The 11,949-nt window shown below is 41.2% G+C and overlaps 1 protein-coding gene across 1 annotated transcript in view; it reads left to right on the forward strand.

Annotated features, from left to right (window-relative positions):
- LOC140943307 (uncharacterized) overlaps positions 1–10,535 on the forward strand; it is an 18,715-nt gene extending 8,180 nt beyond the window's left edge. Inside the window, exons 3-6 of the mRNA XM_073392387.1 lie at positions 515–884; positions 7,579–8,255; positions 8,951–9,320; positions 10,085–10,535. Coding sequence (XP_073248488.1) covers positions 515–884; positions 7,579–8,255; positions 8,951–9,320; positions 10,085–10,254 — 1,587 coding nt within the window. The 3' untranslated portion in view covers positions 10,255–10,535. The remainder of the gene's footprint in view (positions 1–514; positions 885–7,578; positions 8,256–8,950; positions 9,321–10,084) is intronic.
- Positions 10,536–11,949: the final 1,414 nt, after the last annotated feature.

Consider the following 11,949-nt stretch of genomic DNA (forward strand, 5'->3'; position numbering starts at 1 on the left):
TTACCCCATACAAACACTGTAATTTTACTGGACCTGTACTGTGGTACTATCACAGAGCCTGGGTTACCTGTGTGTTGACCAGACAAATTTATTCTGAAGAGACAAACGGCGCGCATGCGCATTATCGTGAACCAGTCCCTTTAAGCGGCGACGATGACGACAACAGTGGCGAAATTGTATCTTTAAAAGTGAATTCACACTGTTTCAAAGTCCATCGCTCTTATTCCATGCCGTTCAATAGACCATTTTACAGTTGTGAACTTAGTACCCTAACCTTCGAGTGAATATGGGGCTGAGGTTTACCTTGTTTTGACAAACCTTCTTTGCTTTGTTATGGAAATTGTCCTTGAAAAATACTAGTTAGCAGAAGAATAACTTGATTTACTTAGTAAAGCAGGAAGGTATGTATCAAAACAAATCAAAACAAGGTCGACAACAGTTGACGAGTTTTATCTGACAGTGACATAAACAACATGTATAAATTAAGTCAAAACTTTTTTCTTTTCTTTTACAGGTTAAATACTGCCTCGAGTTGGGCATTTCCGCTGACTCGGCATCCACGCTTTTTATCTTTATCGGTTTAGCGTCATCATTTTCTCGTGTAGTCACGGGAAGAATGTGTGACATTTCTTGGATAAACACTATTTTTGTTTACCAGTTTGGTAATCTACTTGTAGGCCTAATTACCATTTGTCTTCTACTGATTAAAGACTACACAGGAATGGTTGTATTTGCAATAGTATATGGAGTCGGTGACGGCATTTTTATTACAACAATGAACTCCCTTCTCATGTTCACAGTTGACGAGAAGCGCAGAGCATCCGCCTTAGGACTTGGAAATTTTTTATTGTCTCTGGGCATTGCCGGTGGACCTCCTTTAGCCGGTGAGAATATTTTTTTAAAAATCAGAGGCATTCTTTATAAGGGCCTGTTTACTTGGGGGGGAGGGGACCCCAGGTAGGTGAGGTAACCCGCCTGTCCATATAATCTCTCATTTTAATTTGATCATGTTTGCATGATGGGTGGGGTGACCCGCCACATGTTACCTTACCTATCTGGGGTCCCCCACCTCCATGTAAACAAGCCCTAAATCTGTGTTTTAGGTCGGTTCCAATTCCGCCTCTCTCTCGGGTACGGGGCCCGTTTCTCGAAAGGCCTGGGAACTTTAATTCAGGCCCAAAGGCAAGTTTTAAAGTCGAAGCCCGTTCACAAATGGGCTTCTTTCTGCTACTTTCGTTGTATCGTTTTCAATATTATTGACTGACCCGGCTTTTATCTGGAATGCAAACACGGCAAACATAAACAGCTTCCCAGGCCCCAAACGTTACCAGGACTTTCGAAAAACGGGTCCTAGGTCTTGTTCGGAACGAGCAGGCTCATTTCTCGAATAGCTACTGGTAATCGAACCTATACATGTATGTTTTAGGTGACTCGCAATGGTTTTGCTCTCTTAGACACCTTCCACACTAATGCGGTTTTGTGGTGAAAACACTTATATTAATGTAGTTTGGCATTGCTTCCACGTTAAAACGTTTAAAAGGAGGTTGGACGCCTATAAAACTGGTGTTAGCCGTGGGCGCCATTTGGCAGCATAATTTTCCCTGGTTACGAAGCGTTTTCCGCAAAACTAGCTGAGTATTTTGGGGAAAAGGAAAAGTTGGTAACGTTAAATAATTATTTCGTAATTTTTTTTTTCGAAAACGCAGGACAAATCTCCGTTTTTAGAAATATCCGGATACGTGTGCACGGGGCCTTTGTCCGGAAGTGTCGTAACAAGTTTCTTTTAACCGGATGTGACTCTATTGTTTTACCCTTAAATTTGATTGACATTTTGAAATCGGAGAAACAAACAAATAGAGTGCTAGAAATTACTTTTTGTGCTCGATCGGAGAAAAGACTTGTATCACGAATCATTCATAGTAAAAATTTTAAGAAATCGTTTTTGTTCTTGTTCTAATCTAAGTAATGATGAAATTATTTCTTAGAGGCCAGGTCTGTAACCGGGTATGGATTTTAGAGGCCAGGTCTAAAAACGGGAGTGAAAAAAAATGACATTTTTTGGTCTGAAATAGGGTCAGCATTGGGAGAACTGGGCGGTACACCCCCACCAATAATTCCCAGGAGTACCCCCCTAACTCGTACTCGATTTTGTTCCCGTAGACAAATCTTAAGGTCGCTTATGTAACGTTGAAGTACCCAGAAGGCAATCCCATATAAGTTAAAGCTCTTTCTACCTAGTTTCGTAGTTTTAAGCCGCCATTTTACCTCCCACTAAATTAAGCAGCACGACACTTTTCTTTACCAACTAATTCCTTTGTTAGTTATTGTTAACCACATGTCTTTGTTTAGCTAAATTTACAGTCAAGCCAGGTCAAACGTACCCCCCAAGCTCCCATTGATGAATTTATTATTCGAAAGTTGAATCCATTGGTAGTTGTAGATTTCAGATTCATCTCTGCATTCTTGCATGCGTAATGAGCCGTGAATTCACACGCGAGGCAGTTACGAAATTTCTACCAACTCACTTTCCCTGAATTTGATGTAAACGGCTTCTAAGAAATATAATCCATTCAAAGATTTTCAATACTATAATAATAATACTATAATAATACAGGGAAGTTCTCGTTAGATATTCATTGTTTATTACGCATGCATGCGGAAATGCCGATTTGAATTTGACAAAAGATACGGGAACCACTAACGGATTCATTTTTCAAATAATCAATTCATTGATAGAATCTTGAGGGATACGCTTGACCTGCTTTGACTGTAATGTAAAATGGTTTCGATTTCCACATTATTTTTTCAGGATTCTTAGCCGACAAGTTCAGTTGCTATAGGTGGTCATTCATGGTGGCTGGAATTTTGATGCAGTTTGCAGGGATTCTTCCTTTCGTCCTCGTGTGGCTCAACAAAGAAAAACAAAGACATTCAGCCGCGAGACACATTAGCGAATCTGCACAAATACAATGTCATTTCACATCTGCGTAATCCTCCTGGGCGTGTGGTGCGAATGTTCATGACAAACACCTTATTCGTTTACCATGATTCGTGTAATACATACATAGAAATCGTGAAAAGGCAATTTTATTCATGTCTACTGCATATTTCTAGGTCACCCAAGCTCTTAAAAAAATGCCTCCCTTGTTTTTTATTTCCCGCTCTAGCTCGTCGCTCTTTTTCGTGTTGAGTTTCGCTGGACTGTCGCCTACTTTCTCTTTTTCTCTGTCTTCCTCTACCTCTATGTTCCAAATTTGTGGGCATGACAATTAATCTAAGCCTAATACTTTAGGCAACGGGGATACAGAAACAATTTACGTTTTGTATTGACACGGGTTGCCTAAACGGGCTATGCAATTTCCCGCCAAAATAAACTCGAGTTGCATTTGGGTTACCATACCTGTTGATTGAGTTATTTAGCATTGGTACAACTTTGGTGCGGACGGACGGGAGGGCGGATGGGCGGGCGTACGATCACGTGGTTACCAAAATTTAAAATCACCACATTTTCTTAGGTATGGGACTACGCTCTCGCGAACGCGTGCGCGTGGAGCTCCCCAAAAAAATGGGATTAAGAACCGCCTGATCACAACAAGTTAATAAAGAAAAATATATCGTGAGAGATTGCCCCCCTCCCCCGCCCGGGATATCACAGTAAACAAAAGCAGGATTGTTTACTTTTTTCCCTGTTAGCGTATATGTTTTATCTTTTCTAAACGACTTTAGAAAACCGTCAGCACTGAGGTTGAATTTATTTGCAGCATATGCGTTCGGCCAAATGCGACTGCTAGACGCGAATGCTGCAAAGAGAGTCTTCTCTTGTTTTTTTTTTTCTAAAATATACGAATTGAAGTACTCGCCATTTTACCAAGCATGTTTGTGCTCATAAATCGCTTTATGACCCAGATATTTTGCAGAAACAATGACATCACGTAAAAAATTACTTATAACAAAAAAATAGATATAACCTTTTCAGTATAATGGGATCAATTAACTGAAATGGGTCGAACCTCCACAAAATCAGAAAAACCCCAACATAGCATTTGTAATCTGGGTACTAAATACATTTCTCTCTGACTGAGGTTTTGGAATTTTGGCTTGATTGTAAAGACGCTTGCCTCATGCACGACATTACTGTAAAATTTGTTGTTTATGCTTGAACTTCTCAGAAGACCTCAGAACATCCAAACACTTTTATCATATTTCGTGTTACCGTTGTTGTGCACAGCAAATTGTAAAGAGAGGGATAAAGTTTGCCCTCTGCATCAACTTCTGTCGCATTATCATCGGGGTTTAATTTTAGAACCGAGGGTGACCGCTTAATAGGGGTTTGACGGTCTGTTTAGTTTTGCTCAAGCAGGTCATGCACATCTTACCTATAAGTTACTGCATGCATATTAATGCGTAGATGTGCATGACCAATTTTGCGAAAAGAAAAACGGCTAGTTCTCCCGAAACCTTCACCGGGAAAACAAAAAGTTGCAAACATACAGAACAAGCTGACGAGTACTACTTTTCGAACAGAAATGCCATATTGCGGATCGAATCATCACCGAGACAGCTTAACGTCATGGTTTGTTTGTATTTGCGCTTCAATCTTTAATGCCGCAAATCTTGGTTTCAGTGTTAGCTTCGGAGTTATGTTGCCCGCCCTAATGGAAGAATTTGACGAGAGTAGGCAGAAAACGGGTGAGTCGCATTTCGAGTCTGGTGTAACGCTGTGGCTATATGTCTGGCAGCCGGGAAGGGTCTTAAAAAAACTAAGTGCCAGGCAGTCAGAAAATTTTCGTAATTTATTTTATTAGTTTCCCTAAACAATCGGAGAGAGAGTGCTTTGGTTTGGAAACTTTATTTCGCAACCTCGAGCCGACTTGAGCTAGACTCTCGACAGTTCTTGATATTCTGGTGGTGCTGCTGAAGCTAATTTGCAAAATTCAAGCAAATTCTCCTCAAAATATTCCATCGTCGACTCTACTTTATGCCCCAGAAACCATAACCGCTCATGCTCATCTGCGAAGTCATTCTTGTTTTCCTGATCGCTTGATAATTCTAAATGAAGGAATACTTTCAAACTAGTAGAAAAAGGGATTTTGTAGAAGTTCTAAAAAAAATTTTTGGCCTGCCGGGCATTTGTCCCAGCTGCTGGGCATATAGCCACAGCGATTAAAAAAATTATGCCTAATACCGTTTCGCAGTCACGCAAACTTACAATTTCCGTATTTTTCATTTTCAAACACAACCACCATAGATCGATTTTTCATACCAATTTTTTTTTTATAAGGATTCGTTGCAAACAAATGGAAAGATTAGCTTCCGAACAAGCGAATTTTTACAAGGTTATGTGTGGCTTGGAGGCTGTCTTGCCTGCCCCCACGCCATTAGCCTCCCATGCTCCTGCCCCACAAACAACGGACTACTATCATAAAATCTTCGGAAGTTGTTACATGTAAGTTGCGTGAATTCGTCAATCTTACCCAATCTCCGTTTTCCAGTTACATGAGAAATATTTATTGATTCAATGATGATGTTTTAGGGTTTTTTTCGGGAGGGGGGGGGTTGTAATTTTTTGCCTAATCTTTGTAATTGAGGGCGTTCTGGGGTGTTCCGGGGTTTTCCAGGGTGTCCCAACTGTGGACCGGTGGTGTTCCGGGGTGTTCCGAGTCTGTTCCTGGTTTTAGAGACACCCATACAGAACTGAAAGCAGAGCAATTGAGTAATTGGGAAGAAGCTGCAATGTGTCAATACCGAGAAGCTTGTGTTAACCTACCTGCCTAACCATAGAATCTCTAAACGGAAGCAACAGAATCATCGTATCAGGAGGCTGATATTTAGCAGTGCCGGATCCAGATCTTGAGATAAAAGGGGGGGGCGGTCATCCAGATCCTTAGATAAGGGGGAGGGCGGTCTCCAAAAAAAAGTTTGGTCTCAAAATAAGGGGGGCCCGGGGGACCTCCCCTGGATCCGCCACTGTTTAGTGAGGAGCAAGCAACTGCAGACAAGTTACCAGTGCACATAATCCTTGGAGCGGCTGATATTCAACTAGTTCAGTCAATTGAACCTCCAATCCTAGGTCTAAACCCCGAGGGGTACTTTAGGAATTTCTGGGTGGGGATGTGCCGCTGGGACCCTGGAACCCTTTACCTATACCAGAGCTAGTTCAGCTGAATTTTGCTACCCTATACTAGAGTAAACTCCCCTAATCCCCCCTATCCTAGAGTGGCTGTTTCCCCAGTCTTGATAAAATCTTCAACCAACTGATCAATTTCCCGAAAAATGATACCCTATTCTAGACCCAAACGCTCTGATTTATATACCCTATCCTAGAGTAAACGGCTTGAAAACCATACCCTTCACAGCGGCACATACCTATATAGCCCATATATGGAAGTACCCCCCCCCCCCCGGGGTCTAAACCCGAATACTGATCCCGGAGAAGAGTTCACCATGTTGGGATCGGTTATTGCTGGATAGTCTACCCTTCCTTGTGCTGAAGCAAACAAGGTGTTCTTCGTGACTTCTAGTGAAAACGAATTCGCGCTGGTGTGTTCTTGGTCTGATAGATGTGGAGAAAGGGATCCTAGAAGTGGTGCCAGAAACACCCAGTGGAGAAGCCATACATTACAATCGCCATCAATTATTAATGAGAGACCAGGCAGAGTCTCGGACAAAAGATGAGGATAGTGTACGATTGCTGTGATAAGGCCAATTCTCAAGTACCGTCTTTGATCACTGTCTGGAAGTGGGTCCCCCTTTACAGCCTATGATCTTTGAAATTCTTCTCCGAAATCGCCTAAAGTTGCGCTGTATCACCGGAGGCATTATTTCCCTTTATAGCTCTCTACTCCGAAAGGACTTCCTGATAAGGTTCACACGGAAGAGTTTGTTAGTGATCTGTAAGACATAAAGACACTGTTTGAACTGAACCCTTCGCTCGCCATCTTTTACTATAGGTCTAGAGATAAACAGCGTGTGCATTTGGTAGAAATATTTCAGAGATTTCGCGTATAAGAAAATGACAAGGAAGCCCACTTCCTGCTGAGGTGAGTAAAGCCATCTGTATTCGGGGTAACCACTTGGTGTTCATTCTCGCGATAACTGAGTTCTATACACAGAATGCACCGACATCAAGTAGTTACCCAAATACAGATGGCTTTGCTCACCACACCAGGAAGTGGCTATAATCCGGTGGCCTATTTCACGCATAAATTTTACGCATACTATTTAATCTTGCGCACGCGCTGTATGCGCCAGAGGGCGATTTGTGCCACAACAAAAAACGAAGCCCATTTTTAAGCTCGGGCGATTCAATCGAGCAATAATATCGAAATTAATAAAATCATCACAAGTCGAGACGTCTTTGAATCAGAACACGTACAATCCAAACACAAGACCATATCCGAACTAACAATAGATTTATGTTGTAAAAATGTTTTTTGTTCGTCTGTTTGTTTGCGTTAATCAAAACTCATAAATATTCAAAATTTTAACGTGGAGAGTTAGAGCCCTTTTTAGATCTTCAAAACGGTACAATCATAGCTATATCAAATCTCTTTTCTTTTTTTTTTTTCTGTCTTCCAGTTTGGATCGGATCTCTAGCGATTGCATTAACCTTTCTTCTTGGGCCATTGGCATCATTTCTTTGCAAAGCTATTACATGTCGTTTCACCGCTATTGCTGGAGGACTGACATGCGCAGTGGGCTTGATTCTGACGTCATATTCACGAAGCTTTGGGTTGATGTTTTTCACCTTTAGCTTTCTTTATGGTTTAGGTGCATCCATGATATTTACGGCTTCCCTCCTTATCACGGCAAAGAACTTTCGCAGATTTCAGTATCTCGCTGTAGGGATCGTTTCTCTTGGTGGTAGTGTGGGTGTGCTCATTTTTGGCCCTCTCCAACAGTTCCTGATAGATAGATTTGGCTGGAGAGGCACTTACGGAGTAACAAGTGTCTCGTTCGTCCTTGTGTGCATCTGCGCAGTCTCGTTTGGTGAACCACGATCGGATTTTGAAGACGCAAATGCTACGACAAATGAGAATTGTACCGATGAATCTGATAAGTTGACCATTCCTGAACATCTGATTACCTCAAAAGACGTTAAGCGTGCAGAAAGCATATATTTGAATCAAGTGGAAAATAGAAAGGAAAAAAACAAACTTATTGACCTGTCAGTCTTCAAAATACCTCGTTTTACTGTCGTAGTAACGAGTCTCACATTAATGTGCCTGGGACATTACACGCCACAGTTGCTTTTGGTGAGTTTGTTTTTCGTATTCCACATGCACGCTATGAATGCACTACACACAGTTATTTAACACAGAAGCGAGCAAAAAGTGGTCCGTATTAATATTACCAGTGTACGGCGGTAAAACAAAACAAGGGAAATTTCCCCGTTGACCCAACGGGCGTGGCGAAAAAGTTACTGGGGAGCTTAAGCGGCGACGACGACGACGACAACAGTAGCGAAATTGTATCTTTAAAAGTGAATTCACACTGTTTCAAAGTCCATCGCTCTTATTCCAAGCCGTTCAATAGACCATTTTACAGTTGTGAACTTAGTACCCTAACCTTCGAGTGAATGTGAGGCTGAGGTTGACCTTGTTTTGACAAACCTTCTTTGCGTTGTTATGGAAATTGTCCTTGAGAAATACTAGTGAGTATAAGAATAACTTGATTTCCATAGAAGGTTTGTATCAAAACATATCAAAACAAGGTTAACTCAAAATGGCCTATTTGTCAAATGCAACGAAGGTAAAGAAATTAATAAAAACATGATGCATCTGCAAAGTTTTGTTTTGATAATCCTATGACCCTATTCCTTGTTGCCGTCGTCGTCGCCGTTGCTGCGGAAACATGTTATTCAAGTAATATTAACAAGAGTTGACGAGTTTTATCTTACAGTGACATAAACAACATGTATAAGTCAAAACTTTTTTCTTTTCATTTGCAGGTTAAATACTGCCTCGAGGTGGGCATTTCCGCTGACTCGGCATCCACGCTTTTTATCTTTATCGGTTTAGCGTCATCATTTTCTCGTGTAGTCACGGGAAGAATGTGTGACATTTCTTGGATAAACACTATTTTTGTTTACCAGTTTGGTAATCTGCTTGTAGGCCTAATTACCATTTGTCTCCTACTGATTAAAGACTACAAAGGAATGGTTGTATTTGCAATAGTATATGGAGTCGGTGACGGCATTTTTATTACAACAATGAACTCCCTTCTCGTGTTCACGGTTGAAGAGAAGCGCAGAGCATCCGCCTTAGGACTTGGAAATTTTTTATTGTCTCTGGGCATTGCCGGAGGGCCTCCTTTAGCCGGTGAGAATATTTTTTTAATCCAAGACATTCTTTTATTTAAATCTGTGTCGGGTAGAATTCCGCCGCTGTCTCGAGTCCGGGGCCCGTTTCTCAAAAGGCCCGGAACTTTTCGGGCCCGAAGGAAAATTGGAAAGTCAAAACCCGTACGCGCGTTGAACAGTAGCACAGTTACTAGCTTGCAAACCAGTCAATTCTGCTACTTAACTATCATTGTATCGTTTTCAATATTGTTAAAACTTTTGTTTTGATTTCAAACAAGACAAGCATTAAACAATTTTTCTTGCCCGAAGCGTTACCTGGACTTTTGAATAGCCTGGAAAAAAAAAAACAGCCAACATTTCGCGGTGCCACCACTAGTTTCCCCGCGAACGGACGTCTGAGAGACGAGCGTAGAAATTCCATACTGATCACGTGTCACTACCCAGATCTGGGTAGCGCTTCTGATTGGTCGAAGCAAATTTCCCACGCGGCGTGACCAATCAGAAGCACTACCCAGATCTGGGTAATGACGCGGGGTAGTGGTCAAATCTAAAGGTCGCTAATGTAACGTTGAAGTACTCTAACGACAATCCCATATAAATCAGTAAAGCTCTCTCCGCCGGCCTACTTTCGAAGTTTTATAAGCCGCCATTAAACCTCCCACTAAATTAACTAGCACGACACTTTCTTTACCAACTAATTCCTTTATTAAGTTACTGTTAACTACATGTCTTGGTTAGCTAAATTTCATGTAAAATCGTCTCGATCAACATCATATTTTGCAGGATTCTTAGCCGACAAGTTCAATTGCTATAGGTGGTCATTCATAGTGGCTGGAATTTTGATGCAATATGCAGGGATTCTTCCTTTCGTCCTCGTGTGGCTCAAAAAAGACGAATACAGACATTCAGTTGCAAGACATATCAGTGAACCTGCACTGAAAGAGAAACCTTAATGTTTCTAAGCGGTTTAGATAGCCTTTCACGCATACGTTCTTTGGGGTTCGTGACGCGCTCCTGGCCCACGAACGTCTGCTGAATCGAGTGGTTAAATTCCTTTCACATTGTTAGCAAACATCAGCTGGAGCTCGTGTGTAGATGATCGTAGAACTAATCAGCGTTGCTGAAGTGTTGACGAGCCAAACACATACAAAGAGGCTCTGTAGAGTGCGATACGTTACCCAAGAGTTTAGTTCCGGACAAGAATATTTAGGAGATAAGCGTTGACGTTTTGTATATTTCTCTTTTAGTCCATCACCTGAGGGGGTTCTAATACTCATCTCAGGAGAATAAACGAGACTGATCCCAAATGAAAGATTATCTATTTACTTTTCCAGAAATGTCTCGCCGGAAATTCTGAGTGGTAGCTTTCCGGTAGAAATTAGACTTTGAAGATACGCTATTGGAAACCGCCGACGGCCGCCATTTTGTTTCTTAGCCGGGAACCCCAAGAAAATGAAAACATACAAATAAACTACTTCGAAGACCTTTAAAAGCCAAAATATACTTTCAAAGTAGATTTAAGTTGATTTGTTTAGAGCGAATTGTAATATTAAATGTAATTTGGAAGGTTTTTGGTGGATTTTGGACAGAATTTAGACTCAAAATTTAGCTGTAACGAAAGCTCTGTGGAGAGTTACATTTAAAGTGTTATTTGTAGAGGTCATTACAAATTACATCAGAAATTATATTTGTTTATCCGTATTTATCTGTATCTTTTAAATATTCTTTATTCTTTCCCTTGTCCTTAACTCCTATAAGCAATAGGTACATTGTATGCCAATATATACACTCCGTCCTGAGTTTAGTCTTCAGAACTCAACTTAGTGTTTTAAAATGTTAATATTTTAGCGACACAAATTGTAATATCTAAGCAATTATCATTTTCATTTAGGTGCTGTAATTAAAAACTGGCTTGCACGCATGATTAGAAAAAGGTTAATTCATTGATTTATAGTTTATAAATAATATTGCATAATATATGGGTAATAACTAAGTAAACATTATTTTACATCAGCGGTAAAATTTTGGCTGCCGCTAGAACCAAACATGGTAATGCATTTCGGGATGCTGCACTTATGAAAGAATTCCAGAACCAATGCGCCTATCCCCACAGTACTCGGGAATGTCCTTTTTTATTACACCTGGTCACTAATTAGGTGAAGAAGCATTTGGCCATTCCAACATCGACTCCTAGAGAGTTTCAGTCATGTTGCTTTTCTACCTTAACGCGATGGAGCAAGCTATTCTCAAGCGACAACTACAACGTCCCGTTTCGCTATCCATTCTTACTTTTCCCTCCAGGATCGAGGATAGTCGCTCTTTTGATGTTAATATGGAGCTTTCACTTATTAGCCAGTGACCGTTCCAAGAGGTGACATCAGGTAGCTCGGTACCATGATCTGGTCCTAATGGTGAAGGTAGAGCGCCGGAATTTATTGACTATCCACATCCCCCACTCAAGAGTCACGGATCATATAAGACTTAAGAACGAGGCGCTCAGTCCTAGTGCCCGTATAGCCGCAGCTGATCTAGCTGCCAGAAGCCGGCCCTCTCCAATTCAACGCCAGGGCTTTAAAGGAAATACTCCCAGGCTCGTAGCATGATTGGGCCTACTATCGTAGGCTGGTTGATCGTACTAGGGAGTCATA

Source organism: Porites lutea, chromosome 7 (genome assembly GCF_958299795.1).
Source record: "Porites lutea chromosome 7, jaPorLute2.1, whole genome shotgun sequence".
Classification (NCBI taxonomy): Eukaryota; Metazoa; Cnidaria; class Anthozoa; order Scleractinia; family Poritidae; genus Porites; species Porites lutea.